The sequence below is a fragment of the Coregonus clupeaformis genome, unplaced genomic scaffold (assembly GCF_020615455.1).
Source record: "Coregonus clupeaformis isolate EN_2021a unplaced genomic scaffold, ASM2061545v1 scaf0452, whole genome shotgun sequence".
In the NCBI taxonomy this organism is placed as follows: Eukaryota; Metazoa; Chordata; class Actinopteri; order Salmoniformes; family Salmonidae; genus Coregonus; species Coregonus clupeaformis.
In genome coordinates, this window is record NW_025533907.1 from 240,001 (window position 1) to 261,359 (window position 21,359).

General features: G+C 43.9%; 1 protein-coding gene across 2 annotated transcripts in view; it reads right to left on the reverse strand.

The window, feature by feature from the left end:
- LOC121585851 (cyclic AMP-responsive element-binding protein 5) overlaps window positions 1-21,359 on the reverse strand; it is a 79,395-nt gene that overhangs the window by 52,425 nt on the left and 5,611 nt on the right. For both annotated transcript variants that reach the window (XM_045215475.1, XM_045215476.1), the window contains 4 exons: window positions 19,897-19,974; window positions 19,004-19,097; window positions 15,187-15,308; window positions 9,226-9,371 (listed from right to left, as the gene is read on the reverse strand). In XM_045215475.1, coding sequence (XP_045071410.1) covers window positions 9,226-9,371; window positions 15,187-15,308; window positions 19,004-19,097; window positions 19,897-19,974 — 440 coding nt within the window. The remainder of the gene's footprint in view (window positions 1-9,225; window positions 9,372-15,186; window positions 15,309-19,003; window positions 19,098-19,896; window positions 19,975-21,359) is intronic.

The window sequence follows — 21,359 nt, forward strand, 5'->3', positions numbered from 1 at the left end:
CCCTGCCTGTTGCTCTACTCTCTCTCTCTCCCTCTCTCTCTCCCTCTCTCTCTCTCCCTCTCTCTCTCTCTCTCTCTCCCTCCCTCTCTCTCTCTACCTCTCTCTACCTCTCCCTCTCTAGCCCTCTCCCTCTCCCTGCCTGTTGCTCTAACTCTCTCTCTCGCTCCACGTTTCATCTCTCTCTCTCTCTCTCTCTCTCTCTCTCTCTCTCTCTCTCTCTCTCTCTCTCTCTCTCTCTCTCTCTCTCTCTCTCTCTCTCTCTCTCTCTCTCTCTCTCTCCACGTTTCATCTCTCTCTCTCTTTCTTTCTCTCTATCTCTCTCTCTCCACATTTCATCTCTCTCTCTCTCTCTCTCTCTCTCCCTCCCTCTCTCTCTCTACATCTCCCTCTCTAGCCCTCACCCTCTCCCTGCCTGTTGCTCTAACTCTCTCTCTCTCTCCCCACGTTTCATCTCTCTCTCTCTCTCTCCACATTTCATCTCTCTCTCTTTCTCTCTCTCTCCACGTTTCCCCTCTCTCTCTCTCTCTCTCTCTCTCTCTCTCTCCCTCCCTCTCTCTCTCTACCTCTCTCTACCTCTCCCTCTCTAGCCCTCTCCCTCTCCCTGCCTGTTGCTCTAACTCTCTCTCTCTCTCTCCACGTTTCATCTCTCTCTCTCTCTCTCCACATTTCATCTCTCTCTCTCTCTCTCTCTCTCTCTCTCTCTCTCTCGCTCTCTCTCTCTCTCTCTCTCTCTCTCTCGCTGTTACTCTACTGTACATTCTAATGTCAGGTCACCACAACACAGTGGTTCACACATCCATGTCCTGCTTCCCAGCAGATGGTGAGGTCATGGCATGGGCAGGGAGGGTCAGGAGGTCAAATCAACCCATGCATTGTCTACATCCCAAATGGCACCCTATATAGTTTACTAATTTAGGGCTCAGCTCAAAAGTAGTGCACTATATAGGGAATACGGTGCTATTTGGGACACAGACATTCTGTGGCAGTTCAGTTCCCCTGGTCTGGTCTCAGGGTGGACCTCCCTCCCCTGGTCTGGTCTCAGGGTGGACCTCCTTCCCTCCTCCTTATCTCCCTGACTGTGTAAATGCAATCTAATCATCAACAATAATACAGGAAATGTGGCTGAAGCAGCCAGGGGTCACAAGGTCAAATCCTGGCCAATGAAAACATGACAAGAACCACTGGTCGTTAGTTATTGTGACCCGGACCTCCACTTCCCCACTCCGACACCAACACACCATGGGCAGCAGAATAACAGTGGCTAGCGTTGTCTTATCTACTGATAGATGGAAAGCAGTGTACAGTAGGAGTGTTGACCAAACAAAGATCCTATCAATCATATTCTATTAGTATGAGGTCTATATGTCATTCTATGGTGAATATTAAGTGAATTCCATTCACTTAAAGCCACACTCACTCTGTAAGATGTGTTTATTATTAAAGCGTTGGCCCGGCCCACCAATAAAAATGTAAACAATGGAGAAATATTCCATATCTTCCAGGTTTTTGGCACAACTGAAGTTGTGCAGAGATCCCACTGCAACTGAAGTTGTAACAGGAAGGAAGAGGATTTCAGTTCACACATGATGGAGTCATCGGTGAATAACTCTTCAAGCACCTAATAGTCCACACCGTAAATGTAGCTCGTCATGTTTAAACAGGCAGTGGTGTACTAGAGACTTGCACAACAACATGGTTCTCCATTCATCTAAAGGTTAGGGATCCTATAGGGATGACTAAGAAAAACCAAATACCAAATGCTACTTTATCCAGCTGGTCTTGTATGGATAAATAAAGAACACACATAATTAAATGTTTCTATATATTTTGCAATAAACATAAGATCATATTCCATGAAAAAACAAAGCAAGTCAAAGCCTGATCTATTCTTATAGTGTACCCTACAGCCTAGCGTGAGACTGATGAAAACGTTTGGTTCTATTTCAGTAGTGAACTTCCCTTCTAGCAATAGGCTGACCACAAGATGCTGCAGCCTGGCCCGGCCCAGAGGTGTGAACATAAACATGTATCTTAAACTACATGTGAACAAAAAGCTTTGAGTCATTTTCTTCACCGCTCTTCCTTTCACCAAGTTTCACTTTGGTGAGCTGCATACCTACTGATAAACCAGTTCCGTCTTCTATGAGGGAAAAAATACACAACCCTTTCTTTTTATGTGCTCCTCACTCCACTATGCACTTAATATCCACAAAGTCATTTGACCTCAACAGACCAACTCTGCATTTAGAGAAATAAAAAGGAAAAAATGTCACCTCTGATATTCTACTACACTTGAAAGATATGTCTGTCATAAGTATGGAATGGCATGTTACAAACTTCAAACAAGGGAAACAGTCTTCCTTTACTTTTCATGTCTGAAAGTGGAGGCCAAGGTGATATCTCACACACTACTTCTCTGCGTATTAAAAAGTATTGGGAGGTTGTTCCAGTTGAACTACAAAGTGCGTGTGCGTGCGTGTGTGTGTGTGTGTGTGCGTGTGTGTGTGTGTGCGCGTGTGTGTGTGTGTGTGTGTGCTAATAGCAACAGATTACTTTGATATAAAAATGAACGCAGGTGAAGATTCGTTTTATGCCAGTGTGCTGCAATAACTTCTCACAACTTCTGGGAAGTGTTTCACAATCAGTTTTCATTCCAAACCAATAACAGTCAGTCAGAAAACTTGTTTTGATTCTCCTTCATTACAAAAAATCTTCATGAAAAAATGATTGTTAAATAATTGTTTTTGCTATGAATTAATCCGTTTAAAATAGACAAAAGACAATTTGACCGTGAAAATCATTAAGGAAAGGTAAAACATACGTACAGGGATAATATAACCGACTGATTACAGTCAAATACCACCTTATACGATAGGGAAGGAAAATAAACAAGAAGCACCTTTCTGTACCAGCTTGGATTCCTCGTACGGAAAAATACCGCTGGAAAGATTCCAATGTATTATAAATAGATGGTTGCTTGATGACTGAACCTAACACCACATCTGAAATCAGAGCTCATTTAGAAGCCAGTTGTTTTCAGGTTCACTGAGCTGCATGCCTGATGAAGTTCATTAGGTTTCATTCATGATGTAGCCTACTCATCCAGACGTTTGGATATTGTTACCAGTGCTATTGTGCCACGCCCAGCCCCGTCCCCACACACACTTCCCTTTTCTGTGAGTCAAAAGGTTGTGGTCCCCCTACAATGTTGTATCTATCTTGGTTGACTAGCTATGTCTAACACATTTAGCCCTGACATAAGTCAGGACCAGATGTTTAGAATTCAAAAGGCAGAGAGCATTCAAATCCGTTGGACACCCCTTTCCCTTTGTATGATAATGATAGCCATGACATTAAGATATTTTTTCTGAAGGCCTGGTTTTACCACTGGTTTGTGTCAGTGGTGTTCTCTAAAGTCTGTGTTCAGGGACTCTCCTGTCAGAGAGAGAGAGAGAGGAGAGAGAGAGAGAGAGAGAGAGAGAGAGCAAGAGAGAACGAGAGAGAGAGAGATAGAGAGAGCAAGAGAGAACGAGAGAGAGAGAGATAGAGAGAGCAAGGGGGACAAAGATTGGAAGAGAGAGAGAGAGAGAGAGAGAGAGAGAGGGAGAGGGAGAGGGAGAGGGAGAGGGGGAGGGGGGGGGGAGAGAGGGGAGGGAGAGAGAGAGAGAGAGAGGGGAGGGGAGAGAGAGAGAGAGAGCAAGGGGGAGTAAGATGGGGAGAGGGAGGGAGGGAGGGAGAGCGGGAGGGAGGGAGAGCGGGAGGGGGAGAGGGAGAGCGGGGGGACGACGACGTTGTCCTCCTCAGGTTCAACTCAACCATAAAGTAAATTGACTTGAGGAAAGCCAATCTTAATTGATTCCAAGCCTCAAAGCTCTTTAGTAAACATTGTGGAGCAATGAAAACGACTTGTTATCCTAATTCATTGGACGCTCTACGCCTCGTGCTCGGCAGAGCCCAGAGCCCAGAGCCCAGAGCCCAGAGCCCAGATGGGGGCCAGCCCAGCTGGGACTAGACTCATTCTGTTATTGCTTGGTGATCTCTCTTCCTTCAGTCAAATCTCTGCTCTCTAAAGGAGGGGTGCGGTGTGAGAAGATCTTATCGGGATTAAAGCTTTGTAGGTCTCTGCAACAACAACAACAGAGGACAAGGACCTGTTCAGGTTCAGGTTATATCTGAACCAGAATGTGGTTTCACAATCCTACAATGAAAATTACAGATACATAACTAACTTGTGATATTTCCAACCAAATTTAGTGGCGCATACAAGCTGACAGATACTGCACATGGGACATCTGGGAGTTTTCAGTGTAGGGCACCATAGTGGAACCCCATTGACCTCCAGTATCTTGTTCTGTTGTGATGAACACAGGGCCTGTGTGTAACCTCACCAGCATGTGTGTGTGTGGTGTAGTGGTGTAGCCTAGCTAGCAGAGCAGCAGCCGCTGTGGGGACAGGAAGTTCCTGTGGAGAGACCCCATGCACGGAGGGACGGACAAATAGAAGGACGGAGGCGCTAGTTGGCCCTAATGGTTTCCGGTGTTCCACTATGTTCCTCTGCAGAGGGGTTTCCTCAACCCCCTTTTTCCCGCTGATGTTAACATTTCCAGCGCTCTCTTCCGCCCTCTCTCCGTGTGAATCAGCTCTTCTAGAAACAATTGTTTCCTGGTCATGTGATGTGGTTCCATAGTACTTGTTGCAAACAACTGGCTCCTGTCCTGCTGCAGGGTCAGGGTAACCCCTTTGTCTCTTTCTGTCCCTCGCTGTCAGTGCATGAGTCAGAGTGGTAGGGGCTTCCCTGCTTCTCTAGTATAGCTTGGCCTCATTCATTCCCTTTTGCAGCACAAAATCCAATATTAACATCTAACACTGAACCGTTTCTCAGTTACAGGTTTATAACCCTCTGAAACTGAACCGTTTCTCAGTTACAGCCCTCTGAAACTGAAAGGTTTCTCAGTTACAGCCCTCTGAAACTGAAAGGTTTCTCAGTTACAGGTTTATAACCCTCTGAAACTGAAAGGTTTCTCAGTTACAGGTTTATAACCCTCCGAAAATGAAAGGTTTCTCAGTTACAGGTTTATAACCTCTGAAACTGAAGGGTTTCTCAGTTACAGGTTTCTTATAACCCTTTGAAACTGAAGGGTTTCTCCCCTCACTTACAATTTAGCAGACTTACAGGAGCAATTAGGGTTAAGTGCCTTGCTCAAGGGCACAGCAACAGATATTTCACCTAGTCGGATCGGGCCTTTCGGTTACTGGCCCAACGCTTTTAACCGCTAGGCTACCTGGCGTTTCTCAGTTACATGTTTCTTATAACCCTCTGAAACTGAAGGGTTTCTCAGTTACAGGTTTCTTATAACCCTCTGAAACTGAAGGGTTTCTCAGTTACAGGTTTCTTATAACCCTGTGAAACTGAAGGGTTTCTCAGTTACATGTTTCTTATAACCCTCTGAAACTGAAGGGTTTCTCAGTTACAGGTTTCTTATAACCCTCTGAAACTGAAGGGTTTCTCAGTTACAGGTTTCTTATAACCCTCTGAAACTGAAGGGTTTCTCAGTTACAGGTTTCTTATAACCCTCTGAAACTGAAGGGTTTCTCAGTTACATATTTCTTATAAGCCTCTGAAAATGAAGGGTTTCTCAGTTACATGTTTCCTATACATTGCGTTTTCCCCTATATGTGTATTCATAAACTCATTTTGTTTACTGTGTCTGACGTTGTTTCCATGTTAGGGTATTCCTGATGGTATTTGCTGTAAATATCCCTAAAACAGCTGCATTCTGCCTCCATCTGGCATCTCAGTGACCAGCACTGACCGCCACACAGACACCAAGTGATTCCCCAGACTATTACCACCGCACCACAATGCATTGGCACGTTCAGAACAATCCCAAAACAGACAAATCTAAAAACAGCCTGATCAGGCAATGCCATACAGAAGATACATTTAGCAGAGGCTTACGCCATAGCTGAGGTTTAACTGTGAACACATGCCACAAAATTGCTGATTTTCTGACGATCTCAACCACATTCAAATGGATGAATCTGTACTATAGAATAAAGTTGACCAACTAAAACATATTTTAGTTTATTAAGCTTATTTGACAGAGACAATGCACGCTGCTGAACCTTTCTGTAAATGTGCCAGATTTAGCCAGCTGGCTGATGTTCAACTGTATTCCCTAAAAATGCTGAAGTGGTGAGTCTTCCTATCCATGCTCCTCCTCTCCAGCGAGGTGGGGAGTCTTTGATGACAGGTTAAGTCAGGTAAAACAGGCCTGTCTCTCTCAGCACAGCCTTATGTCTCTTTTTACTGGCAGACAGTGATTTCTTCTCCTCCAAGCCAAGGGGATGTAATTCCACCCCTGTCCTCTCCTGTACAAAGAGCCTGTATAGGGGTGTCAGTCAGGCTTACTGATGGCTCCCACATCCAATATTCACCAGGGCTGCGTCCCAAATGATGCCCTATTCTCTATATAGAGCACTACTTTGACCAGAGCCCTATGGGAATAGGGTGCCATTTGGTACAGCCCATGTCTTCTTCCAACCAGTGGTAAAACTACACAGGCCTGACTGGACACAGGCTGGCTTAACATAGACTAAAAATATTTGGCATGGGTCCTCAGATCCTCAAAAGGTTCTACAGCTGCACCATCGAGAGCATCCTGACTGGTTGCATCACTGCCTGGTATGGCAACTGCTCGGCCTCCGACCGCAAGGCACTACAGAGGGTAGTGTATGGCCCAGTACGTCACTGGGGCCAAGCTTCCTGCCATCCAGGACCTCTATACCAGGCGGTGTCAGAGGAAGGCCCTAAAAATTGTCAAAGACTCCAGCCACCCTAGTCATAGACTGTTCTCTCTGCTACAGCACGGCAAGCGGTACCAGAGCGCCAAGTCTAGGGCCAAGAGGCTTTTAAACAGCTTCTACCCCCAAGCCATAAGACTCCTGAACATCTAATCAAATGGCTACCCAGACTATTTGCATTGCCCCCCCCGCTGCTACTCTCTTTTTATTATCTATGCACAATGCTGCCTTAACACAATGCTGCCTTAACACAATGCTGGCTTAACACAATGCTGCCTTAACACAATGCTGGCTTAACACAATGCTGCCTTAACACAGATCTATCTTAACACAGAGCTGCCTTAACACAATACTGGCTTAAAACAGAGCTGCCTTAACACAGAGCTGCCTTAACACAATGCTGGCTTAACACAGAGCTGCCTTAACACAGAGCTGCCTTAACATAGAGCTGCCTTAACACAATGCTGCCTTAACACAACGCTGCCTTAACATAGAGCTGCCTTAACACAATGCTGCCTTAACACAACGCTGCCTTAACACAGAGCTGCCTTAACACAACGCTGGCTTAACACAGAGCTGCCTTAACACAGAGCTGCCTTAACACAATGCTGGCTTAACACAGGACTATAGGTCTGGCTCAACACAGGACAGACTATAGGGCTACCTTTTAGTCCAAGACATCATGTTATTCCACTTCTAGACTGCATGTTTTAAAGATAACAGCACGCACAGAGAGCGAGGGAGAGAACGAGAGAGCGAGGGGGAGAGAGAGAGAGAGGGGGGAGAGAGACAGAGAGAGAGAACAATAGGCTATGACTAAAACAAACACAGATTCAGTGAATAAAGCATTGTAATTGTTGCATGGTGTTTCTGACTTCTGATCCCTTAGGGATGGGCAACTATGATGGGGGTGGGGGCCACAAAACATCTGAACTCATCATGAGGGGCCGCAGTGGCTCGTGGGTCTGCGCACCCACATCCACCCCTGTGTTTGTGTGTGTGTGTGTGTGTGTGTGCGTACGTGTGCATGTGCTTGTGTGACTGCATTATGTACAGTATGTGTGATTCAGGTGTCAATTATCAATGAAAGATAGACTGACACAAAGAAGAGAGAGAGAGAGAGAGAGAGAGAGAGAGAGAGAGAGAGAGAGAGAGAGAGAGAGAGAGAGAGAGAGAGAGAGAGAGAGAGAGAGAGAGAGAGAGAGAGAGAGAGAGAGAGAGAGAGAGAGAGAGAGAGAGAGAGAGAGAGAGAGAGAGAACAACATCAACTCAAGACACAGGTCAGTGGATGGGAGTGCAATGAAGGCGTTCCCCCAAAAAAGCTGATATCACCCCAGGGGTGCGGGACGAGGGTCTATGACATCATGGTGGGGCACACCCAACACCCATCCTGACTAGTTGTACAGCACAGAGGTCTGAACTCAAGAGCTCACAGATGTACAAACGTCAACAAGCATTAATGTTAAACTCCCCAACTCCCCAACTAGACACATACATTTACATGTTAAGTCATTTAGCAGACGCTCTTATCCAGAGCGACTTACAGTTAGTGAGTGCATACATTTTTTCATACATACGCTGTAGGTCTTCTTTTGGAAAATACTTTTTTTACCTCAGGGAAACTATTTTTATGTTAATTTAACCCGTAGAGTAAGAAGCTGACTGAAGCATAATTGAACAGTCCTCTGACCCTACACTACCATTACGAACCCTGTTCATCAGCCTGTATAAGCACTTTGAATTCACAAGTTTCACGCTGAATTCAATCATAACCCTGTTTTTAAGAAGCTGCGTGACAAGGCTTTCAGTTGCAACAAGGATCGAAACATCTAAACCAAAGGCAGTTATTGTGTGACTTCCCCCTCCTAAAGTGAAAGAAATAAAGAGACTATTTTAGAGCATGAAATGCTAAACCGCTGTAAAAGCAGCCAGGGCCGGGCAGGGGCCATCAGAGATGACCTCATCCCTCTCTCCTGGGCCCCTCTTGACATGCTCTGCTCTGCTGTGGGACAATACACAGCCAACAGCTAAACATGAATCGCCTTGTCAGTAACACATACACACAGATGCGCACACACACACACACACTTACACACACAGAAAGATACACAATACACACACACAGACATACACACACACACAGCTCCAGGTGTAACAGAACACTGGTGTGACCTCAGAGACTACACAAGGATGCCAATCACTGGGCCACTGCTGAAAAGGACACCCTACTGAATATCAGACAGAGAAAAGGCAGAGTAGTTCTCTAGAGGATAAAGATGGAAGCAATAGTCCCAAAAGTGAAACACTTCAAGCTAAAGTAAGCATACTAAAATAGCATATTTGACATGTACTGTATTTGACCCAGGTCTAATGTTAGTTCATGTATTGGTTAATCCAGGCGTTGTGGACTGGAGGCCTCACCCTATCTGTCTGTTGGTGGAGGGGGCCTGGGTGATGACAGAGCTGGACTGGGGAGAGGGCAGGGCCTGCTGGATCACTATGCTGTTGTCATGGTTCCCCATCCGAGAGTGATGCTGCTGGTTCTGGAGGTTCTGTAGAGAGATGTTCTGGAGGGAGGGAGGGAGGGAGGGAGGGAGGGAGGGAGGGAGGGAGGGGCAGAGAGAGAGAGAGAGAGAGGGGGGGGGGGGGGGGAGGGGCAGGGAGAGAGAGAGAGAGAGAGAGAGAGAGAGAGAGAGAGAGAGAGAGAGAGAGAGAGAGAGAGAGAGAGAGAGAGAGAGAGAGAGAGAGAGAGAGAGAGAGAGAGAGAGAGAGGACCTAGTCAGAACACATTGTTAACAGCCAACTGCAATAACTTGTCTTTAAGTTCATTTAGTTTAAATGTCAAAGTTACACAGCTTCACTGTAACCCCTGTACTGCTCAGTCACTTTCCTCAAGAAGATCCTGAATGCAGCAATCAGCAGTTGAAACAATATCAAAGTGTTCTCCCTATCTCTGTTTTGGTAAAAAGCTGAGGGTGGATGGGACTGGAGAAATGTAACCACTCTCAAATGCATAGACAGAGCTATGGATGCAAGGACTGACCATCCATGATATCAACATTATAGTTGTAACCATGTTTTGAGGCTTTACACTGTTTACATTTATATTGTTTACAAACATTGGAGTAAAACAAGTTAATATTTTGGGTTCTGATGGGGTATGACAGTTGAACTAAGCTCCTGAGGCATTTATAAGTTATATTCTTCAAGAATCAATGGGTACATATCAATAATTTATAAATCCAAAAATGTATGTAGCAACTGCTGATTGCCCCTTATTTGAAGGACTACATTTTTGCAAACTATGGACTCATGACTGTTGGGGAGGTGTGTGTGAATGTGTGTGTGTGTGTGTGGGGGGGTTATTAAGGTCTGGTTTTCAGACTGCTGATGTACCAACTTCTACACTCTTAGAAAAAAGGGTTCCAAAAGGGTTCTGCGGCTGTCCCCATAGGAGAACCCTTTTTGGTTCCAGGTAGAACCCTTTATGGTTCCAGGTAGAACTCTTTTGGGTTCCACGTAGAACCCTCTGTGGAAAGTGTTCTACCTGGAACCAAAAGGGGTTCTTCAAAGGGTTCTCCTATGGGGACAGCCTAATAACCTAAGAGTGTACTGTTGTGAGCTATGCTCTCTTGAACTTAAACCAACCTTTCTCCTCTCTCTCCCCTGATATGCTGCTATGCTGTGTACTCCACAGTCCTGCCGAGACTCGCCTCCCAGTCGTGCTGACTGAGCACAGCTCCTCAACCATAAACGCCACACCGCCAGACTTGGGGGACTGGGGAGGCTAGACGTGGCCTGGGTGCCCTGACTGACACAGAAAGTCTCCAGAGCCAAACCCAGACCCAGACGTCAGCAGAGCTACAGCCTACAGCATGTATCCCCATCTCCCCCAGACCAGACACCGGATCAGCAGTCTGAGACAGAGAGATACAGTGTAGCTGTGTTGTGACATAGTGTCACAGGTAAAGAGTTCTTAACATTGACCCATAATACATTAACAACTACCTTGGAGTCCAATCAGACCTCACTGTTCTGAGACTGTGGTGAGTGGTGACTGCTGGTGAGCCACACATGTCGCAGACACATGACGAGTGTGCAGGTCTGGCTGTCTGTCTGTCTGGCGTACAGCCTGGTCTCGCTGTCTCAAGCTGCTGTCTGTCTGCGTCTGTCTGTCTGAGTCTGGACCAGGAGGAAACGTGAATCCCTCTATCTGTGTTTCTGAGAGATGAAGTGAGCTGTTTACAGTACAGCAGCTGCCTGGGGGAATCTGATCTCCTGCTCCCTCCTCACCTCACCTGTAGCAGTCACAGCCCTTCACCTGTCTGTCTGTCTGCCTGCCTGCCTGTCTGTCTGTCTGTCTGTCTGCCTGTCGGGGCTCTTGCTGCAACACAGTGGTTGAATCCCGACATGTGAGTGGGAATAGGGGTGGGTAGAGTCTACCTGTTGTGATTGTGTGAGCTAGCAAGCACAGTGTATCCCTGATGGGAGTTTGTTACAATTGGTTAGGAGTTGAATTGCGTGAATGTGCGTGTGCATGCTTGTGCCTGCTATGAGTGTTTCAGGAAGTAGTTACCTGCCTGGAGTGTGTGTGTGGAGGCTGGGGGATTGAAGAATGATGACAGTGCAAGATAAAGGGGGACTACCCATAACACACCTGTCTGCCTGCAGCTGTGGGTTGACCCAGGGTTCCCCTGGCCTTATCTTACTGTACTCCAGAGATAAACACAGGTGAAGGCCCTGTGCACAGCAGTGTGTCTAATTCAGCTGATGGTTCTGGCAGGAAAACTGAGCATCCAAAACACATATACAGTGTCTTCGGAAAGTATACAGACCCCTTAACTTTTTCCACATTTTGTTACGTTATAGCCTTATTCTAAAATTGATTAAATAATTTTTTTCCTCATCAATCTACACACAATACCCCACAATGACAAAGCAAAACCAGTTTTTTAGACATTTTTGCACATTTATCAAAATAAAAATAAATGAAAAATATCACATTTACATAAGTATTCAGAACCCTTTACTAAGTACTTTGTTGAAGCACCTTTGACAGCGAATACAGCATTGAGTCTTCTTGGGTATGACGCTACAAGCTTGGCACACCTGTATTTGGGGAGTTTCTCCCATTCTTCTCTGCAGATCCTCTCAAGCTCTGTCAGGTTGGATGGGGAGCGTTGCTGTACAGCTATTTTCAGGGCTCTCCAGAGATGTTTGATCGGGTTCAAGTCCGAGCTCTGGCTGGGCCACTCAAGGACATTCAGAGACTTGTCCCGAAGCCACTCCTGCATTGTCTTGGCTGTGTGCTTAGGGTCGTTGTCCTGTTGGAAGGTGAACCTTCGCCCCAGTCTGAGGTCCTGAGCGCTCTGGAGCAGGTTTTCATCAAGGGTCTCTCTGTACTTTGCTCCGTTCATCTTTGCCTCGATCGTGACTAGTCTCCCAGTCCCTGCCGCTGAAAAACATCCTCACAGCATGATGCTGCCATCACCATGCTTCACTGTAGGGATGGTTCCAGGTTTACTCCAGATGTGACGCTTGGCATTCAGGCCAAAGAGTTCAATCTTGGTTTCATCAGACCAGAGAATCTTGTTTCTCATGGTCTGAGAGTCTTTAGGTGCCTTTTGCCAAACTCCAAGCGGGCTGTCATGTGCTTTTTACTGAGGAGTGGCTTCCGTCTGGCCAGTCTTCCATAAAGGCCTGATTGGTGGAGTGCTGCAGAGATGGTTGTCCTTCTGGAAGGTTCTCACATCTCCACAGAGGAACCCATTAGGTTCTTGGTCACCTCCCTGACCAAGGCCCTTCTCCCCCGATTGCTCAGTTTGGCCGGGCGGCCAGCTCTAGGAAGAGTCTTGGTGGTTCCAAACTTCTTCCATTTAAGAATGATGGAGACCACTGTGTTCTTGGGGACCTTCCTCAGATCTGTGCCTCGACACAATCCTGTCTCGGAGCACTACGGACAATTCTGTCACGGCTTCCGCCGAGGCTGCCTCTCCTCCTTGTTCGGGCAGGTTTTGGCGTTTGTCGTCACCGGCTTACTAGCTGCTGCCGATCCATTTATCATCACTCCACTTATCTTGTCTAATTAATCACACACACCTGGTCCTTATCCCCAATTAGTCATTGTATAAGTGTTCCCTCTGCTTCCTTGTCTGTGTGGGTGATTGTTTGTAGTGAGCTGTTTGTAGCTCGGTTGAGCTACCCTTACCTTGTTGTTGCCAGGGTAGATATTTCCCCTGTGCCTGAGTTTTGTTGTCGCATGCTTGCGCAACTGTTTATCGACGGAATAAACTCTTTGGTAGCGTATTACTCTCCTGCGCCTGACTCCTTCTATCACACGCATCACAACTTCCTTCGACCTCATGGCTTGGTTTTTGCTCTGACATGCACCATCAACTTTGATAGACAGGTGTGTGCCTTTCCAAATCATGTCTAATCAATTGAATTTACCACAGGTGGACTCCAATCAAGTTGTAGAAACATCTCAAGGATGATCAACGGAAACAGGATGCACCTGAGCTCAATTTTGAGTCTCATAGCAAAGGGTCTGAATACTTATGTAAATAAGGTATTTCTGTTTTCTGTTTTTAATACATTTGCAAAAATGTCTAAAAACTTGTTTTCGCTTTGTCATTATGGGGTATTGTGTGTAGATTGCTGAGAAAAAAATAAGATGTAATCAATTTTAGAATATAACTGTTACTTAACAAAATGTGAAAAAAGTCAAGGAGTCTGAATACTTTCCGAAGGCACTGTAAATACCTCACACCTAAAACAACGTAAAACAACGACCGACCTTGATTCAATAATTGTGCAGAATACTGTATAAAAAGTGAACCAACGAGGCATTCGACAAGCAGGTTTGTATTTCTTACTCTCATCTTCTCTTCCTGAAGAGAAAAACCCTCACACTTGGAAAGACAATGGCCAACCTTCATTTAAATAATTGTCATTGTGCAGAATAGTGTATAGAAATGGAAGGTGGGCTTCATCAGGTTAGTCTTACTGTCATCTTGTCTACCTGATAATCAGGTTAGTTGTCTCATTGTCATCTTGTCTACCTGATAATCAGGTTAGTTGTCTTACTGTTATATTGTCTACCTGATAATCAGGTTAGTTGTCTTACTGTCATCGTGTCTACCTGATTTTTATTTAATTTCACCTCTATTTAACCAGGTAAGCCAGTTGAGAACAAGTTCTCATTTACAACTGCGACCTGGCCAAGATAAAGCAAAGCAGTGCGGTAAAAACAACAACACAGAGTTACATATGGGGTAAACAAAACATACAGTCAATAACACAATAGAAAATCTATATACAGTGTGTGCAAATGTAGTAAGTTATGGAGGTAAGGCAATAAATAGGCCATAGTGCAAAATAATTACAATTTAGTATTAACACTGGAGATAGATGTGCAGAAGATGATGTGCAAATAGAGATACTGGGGTGCAAATGAGCAAAATAAATAATAATATATGGATGAGGTAGTTGAGTGGGCTAATTACAGATGGGCTATGTACAGGTGCAGTGATCGGTAAGCTGCTCTGACAACTGATGCTTAAAGTTAGTGAGGGAGATAAGAGTCTCCAGCTTCAGAGATTTTTGCAGTTCGTTCCAGTCATTGGCAGCAGAGAACTGGAAGGAATGGCAGCCAAAGGAGGTGTTGGCTTTGGGAATGACCAGTGAGATATACCTGCTGGAACGCATACTACGGGTGGGTGTTGCTATGGTGACCAATGAGCTAAGATAAGGCGGGGATTTGCCTAGCAGTGATTTATAGATGACGAGGAGCCAGTGGGTTTGGCGACGAATATGTAGTGAGGTCCAGCCAACGAGAGCGTACAGGTCACAATGGTGGGTAGTATATGGGGCTTTGGTGACAAAACGGATGGCACTGTGATAGACTACATCCAATTTGCTGAGTAGAGTGTTGGAGGCTATTTTGTAAATGACATCGCCAAAGTCAAGGATCGGTAGGATAGTCAGTTTTACGAGGGCATGTTTGGCAGCATGAGTAAAGGAGGCTTTGTTGCAAAATAGGAAGCCGATTCTAGATCTAACTTTGGATTGGAGATGCTTAATGTGAGTCTGGAAGGAGAGTTTACAGTCTAACCAGACACCTAGGTATTTGTAGTTGTCCACATATTCTAAGTCAAACCCGCCGAGAGTAGTGATTCTAGTCGGGCGGGCGGGTGCAAGCAGCGTTCGATTGAAGAGCATGCATTTAGTTTTACTAGCGTTTAAGAGCAGTTGGAGGCTATGGACTTTACAGTGTCCCAAAACTTTTTGGAGTTAGTCCAAAAAGATAATCAGGTTAGTTGTCTTACTGTCATCGTGTCTACCTGATAATCAGGTTAGTTGTCTTATTGTCATCTTGTCTACCTGTTTGTTGTCCTCTTCCTCCTGGGCCTTCCTGAACTCCTGTTCTATAGAACAGTCCAGCTCGCTGAACAGACCCACCTCCTCACAGTTCTTCAGGAAGCGCGTTGGGGTTGGCGTCTGATCTGGAACACAGGAGACACCATAGAATTACATATACAACTCACTAGAATGGGTATTAGCATCCTAGCAGGTAGCAAATTGACAAAAAAATCGTCTATCTTGGTCAGGAAAGCATTCATTCTAGAAACAGAAAAAAAGTTAAAATAATAGTGTATAAAACAATACATTTGTATATATATCTGCACTGTATGTTTGTTAACTAGCCGTGAGAGGGACACACACAACATTTTCAACTCTAATAATGTTAGCTAAAAATTACTTTTTTTTGTCCGTTGCCTGAACTGTTAAGTTGTGATAGTTTATTGATAAAGAAGAACAGCTGATGAATATGAAGTGGACAGAGGCAGAGAATACATTGCACCAAGCTAATGATCATTCCAAATGGTTAGCAAAGCCACTCTCCTTTTACATTAGACACAGATACCACTCTCAATAGCAACATTTCAGTTAACAATGTCCAGACCTCACCTACAGAGAGGGGGGGCCCATTTGTTCCCTTCAGTCAGGCAGTGTTACTCCACTCAGCATCAGGGGGCAGAGAGACTGGATCATGTTTCAGACAGTCCAAGGTGATTTTAGGATCAAGTCCTTTTCAAAGGCTAAAAGCATACTCCACCACGGGCTGTTTATCCATTCTGGCTAGACTGGGGATTGACGACCAAAATACAGTTTGACCAAAACAGTCTGGCTTTCCCAATAGGGAGGATGACAGCTTAACCATTAAAACGTTTTTAAAAACTGGAGCGCCAGCGGTGTCCATTTCCAGAGAAGTATGATGACGTGACAACTCACCGCGGATGTTAGGAGAAACAGGCCAAACCTTGGTAAAATGAGGTAAGCTTTGGTGTTACATATCAAAAAGAGGAAAGGGTCTGGGGCAGTTTAAATCTCTCTGGGTGACATGTTGAAGTTGTGTTAACCCTAAACAGGAGAGTCAGACAGACAGGTGACTTATGATCGTCGACCCTCTTTCAGTAAGAGAAATGGACAGAGCAGTAAGAGAGAGAGTGGGGAATGAGGACACTGACTCAGCCGGGACAGAAACCTGATTCTCCTGGTCGCTCAGTGTAAATAATAAAGAAGACAATCTCAGTCAGCATCAGCCTAACACACACACACACACACACATACACACAGTGCCTTCAGAAAGTATTCACACCCCTTGACTTTTTCCACATTTTGTTGTGTTACAGCCTGAATTTAAAATGGATTAAAATTAGTTTTTTTTGTCACTGGCCTACACAAAGTGGAATCATGTTTTTCAAAATGTTTACAAATTAATTAAAAATGAAAAGCTGAAATGTCTTGAGTCAATAAGTATTCACCCCCTTTGATATGGCAAGCTTAAATAAGTTCAGGAGTAAATGGACTCACTCTGGACTCACTCTGTGTGCAATAATAGTGTTTAACATGATTTTTAATGACTACCTAATCTCTATACTCCACACATACAATTATCTATAATGTCTCTCAGTTGAGCAGTGCATTTCAAACACAGATTCAACCACAAAGACCAGGGAGGTTTTCCAATAACTCGCAAAGAACAGCACCTATTGGTAGATGGGTAAAAAAAAGAGCAGACATTGAACATCCCTTTCAGCATGATGTAAGTTATTAATTTGTTTGCAACAAGGCACTAAAGTAATACTGCAAAAAATGTGGCAAAGCAAATAACTTTTTGTCCTGAATACAAAGCATTATGTTTGGGGCAAATCCAATACAACATATCTAATACAATATTTTCAAGCATAGTGGTGGCTGCATAATGTTATGGGTATGCTTGTAATCGTTAAGGACTGGGGAGTTTTTCAGGATAAAAAATAAACGGAATGGAGCTAAGCACAGGCAACATCCTAGAGGAAAACCTGGTTCAGTCTGCTTTCAACCAGACAATGGGAGATGAATTCACCTTTCAGCAGGACAATAACCTAAAACACAAGGCCAAATCTACACTGGAATTGCTTAGCAAGAAGACAGTGAATGCTCCTGAGTGGCCAAGTTACAGTTTTGACTTAAATCTGCTTGAGAATCCTTGGCAAGACTTGAAAGGGGTTGTCTAGCAATGATCAACAACCAATTTGACAGAGCTTGAATAATTTTGAAAAGAATAATGGGCAAATATTGTACAATCCAGGTGTGCAAAGCTCTTAGTGACTTACCCAGAAAGACTCACAGCTGTAATCGCTGCCAAAGGTGATTCTAACATGTATTGACTCAGGGCTGTGAATACTTATGTAAATGTGATATTTCTGTATTTAATTTTCAATACATTTGCAAAAATTCCTAAAAACATGTTTTCACTTTGTCATTATAGGGTATTGTGTGTAGATGGGTAAGAGAAAAACAATTATGTAATCAATTTTGAATTCAGGCTGTAGCACAACAAAATGTGGAATAAGTGAAGGGGTATGTATACTTTCTGAAGGCATTGTACATACATACATGTAGTATCCTAATTTGAGCCAATTTGCTACACTCTTTGAAGAATAACTATTTTGGGTTCCAGGTAGAACCCTTTTGGGTTCCATGTAGGACCCTTTCCACAGACAGTTCTACATGGAACCCAAAAGGGTTCTACGTGGCCCCAAAAAGGGTTCTCCCTGGAACCAAAAAGGGTTCTCCTATGGGGACAGCCGAAGAACCCTTTTGGACCCATTTTTTCTAAGAGTGTACAGCAGGAAAAGAATCCTGCAGCAACAGGAAAGTACACAATTATTATGTGGATTATAATTAGTGGACATTTTTGTAGGGGTTGATATAGTACAAACTTCAGACTTTTTAAACCTCAAATACAAGTTTTACATGTCCTACATCTGTATATACACACATACACACACACACCAGTCTTCTGTTGCTTCAGCAGGGCTCTGTCTAGGCACTAAAGATCTGGAAGTATGACTTTGCCTTGGGATTGACAGACAGTATAAATCAGGTCTTCCTTTGAACTGTGGGTCAATATGTCACCCCCAACCACACCCCTTCTCCTCCCCTCTGTATGGTGGGGCAGGGCAGGGGAACCCCCCTCCACCACCCCTCCACCCATTCATCCCCTCCCCACTGTCACAGCAAGACTAATGAGATATGTGATGATGACAGGAAGCCAGCAGCACAACTTAGCAAGAAAGAGAAATGTTGTCTATGACAAAACATGTATCTTAACTTGGAAAAAGGAAAAACATGAATTTCATCAGTGTCTCATTGTCCTGCTGAGCACTGCAGAACGACAAGGTATGGGTTACAGATTAGACTCAATACACAACGAGGCTTTCACCGTTGGGAAATGAGGAGAGCCACAACAGAGTCGAGGTACAGTATAGCAGTCAACCACAAACTCTCCTGAACACAACGCACAGCACAGTTGGCCTGAATTCAGTCATTAATTAAGTGAATTTCATTGAATTGACTGAATCAAAAACGGAATCAACCCCAACCCTGGTGTAGGCTACACAGTTCTGTTTATAGCCTGACTTACTATATGCCTGGCGGGGACAGTTGCTACTTCCTGAGAGAGAAATACAACATTCATCTATTCCAGAACACCACGATGGGACTAGACTATTAGACTAGAGGCTATGTCCCAAATGAAATCCTATTATGGGCCCTGGTCAAATGTAGTGCACTACATAGGGAATAGGGTGCCAGTTGGGATGCACACTAGAGAGTGATACAGCATGGGATGTCTGAAGCCGTTTGTCACCTGATAACATGTTGTCGATCTTTATGGAGGGAAACTTCAGGGTCATCTCATGCTTGTGCCGGTGAATCATCAGGTGGTCCTCTGTGGGGAATCGCTGTTGGGACAGAATTATTAGATTCATTTTGGGGTAAAGACAATTGTACTGTTAAAAAAAAGAGGATAACACAGGAAACAATAAATATAGTTATTTTAAAATAAATATAGTTATTTTCCAATGTGGTCCTCCTCGATAAAGAACACAACCACTCAGTTCTCTACGCACAGAGTCTCAAGCCTGGAATCCAGTGATATTCAGTGATATTTTGTATGATATTCACTAGTGTGAATTCCAGGTTAAAAAAGCATGCACAGAGACAGTTAAAGGAATACTGCACTCCAGAAACAAATTCCTGTGAATTTTGTGGTTGTCTATGATCATTGAGTAAGTAAAAATGTGTTGTTTTGCGGTAATCTATCTTCTTAATGTCTCCAGCATGTGGACAAAATACCTGGGAGTTTAACACTGAACATACAGTATGAAAATACATTTATTAAGTCTATAATGACTCCTCTATAATCTATACCTTAAAGCCTTACATCAATATAAAACAGGACAATACATATTTTAACTTCATATTTCACCTCTACTGTGCATCCTAACAAAAGCGTGACAGACGTGGCATTGACTTCTTAACCATTATTCTGTGGTGTTTTTCACATCTGCAGCAAAAAGCCCCTTTATTTACAGCTGGGGTTTCACTGGAAGTGGGTGCTATTCTGTTTCTCCTGATGTGCGAGGCAGCAACCTACTCTTCAGGCCCCCTCTCCATCCTCTTCTTCATGTTACAGGCGCTCACACACAAACATGCACGAGCACACACAAAAAACACACACAGACGTGTGTCGACACTCACCTGAGAACAGCCAGGGGCACTGCACACAAACGGCCTTTCCTGCTCAGAGTTCATCACTCTCACCAACTCCTCATAAGACTACAAACAGAGAGAGAGAGAGAGAGAGAGAGAGAGAGAGAGAGAGAGAGAGAGAGAGAGAGAGAGAGAGAGAGAGAGAGAGAGAGAGAGAGAGAGAGAGAGAGAGAGAGAGAGAGAGAGAGAGAGAGAGAGAGAGAGAGAGAGAGAGAGAGAGAGAGAGAGAGAGAGAGAGAGGAAAGAGGAGAGTTTAGCTCTCAGCACACATGAAGACGTAGACATCCCTTTCTTTCATTGTGTCATTCTAGATTACTCTATTGATGTTGTGCCTGAAAATAGCAAACTTATTAAAGTTATTAAAGTTATTTTCAGTCGTAAACATACAAAATATAGTATTCCATTCCCTCCTGGCAGTAGCCTACAGACAGGTGTTCATTAGTTCACACAGAGAGTGACAGGACATGACATCAAGAAAAAAGCTGTTACAGCTTAAAGGCAGGGCCCGGCCTGTTCTCTATAACCGGGGTTGCGTCTCAAATGGCACCCTATTCCCTATAGGGCCCTGGGCTCTAGTCAAAAGTAGTGTACTATATAGAGAATAGGGTGCCATTTGGGATGCAGCCTGGGTGGGGGGAACGGGGGGGGGTTGATTACGTGTGGTAGTATAGTAGGAGCAGATTATACTAGAGTTTACAACACATATTTACATTTACATATAATAGTAGGAGCAGATTATACTAGAGTTTACAACACATATAATAGTAGGAGCAGATTAGACTAGAGTTTACAACACATATAATAGTAGGAGCAGATTATACTAGAGTTTACAACACATATAATAGTAGGAGCAGATTAGACTAGAGTTTACAACACATATAATAGTAGGAGCAGATTATACTAGAGTTTACAACACATATAATAGTAGGAGCGGATTAGACTAGAGTTTACAACACATATAATAGTAGGAGCAGATTAGACTAGAGTTTACAACACATATACTAGTAGGAGCAGATTATACTAGAGTTTACAACACATATAATAGTAGGAGCAGATTATACTAGAGTTTACAACACATATAATAGTAGGAGCAGATTAGACTAGAGTTTACAACACATATAATAGTAGGAGCAGATTATACTAGAGTTTACAACACATATAATAGTAGGAGCAGATTAGACTAGAGTTTACAACACATATAATAGTAGGAGCAGATTATACTAGAGTTTACAACACATATAATAGTAGGAGCGGATTAGACTAGAGTTTACAACACATATAATAAATAGTAGGAGCAGATTAGACTAGAGTTTACAACACATATAATAGTAGGAGCAGATTATACTAGAGTTTACAACACATATAATAGTAGGAGCAGATTAGACTAGAGTTTACAACACATATAATAGTAGGAGCAGATTATACTAGAGTTTACAACACATATAATAGTA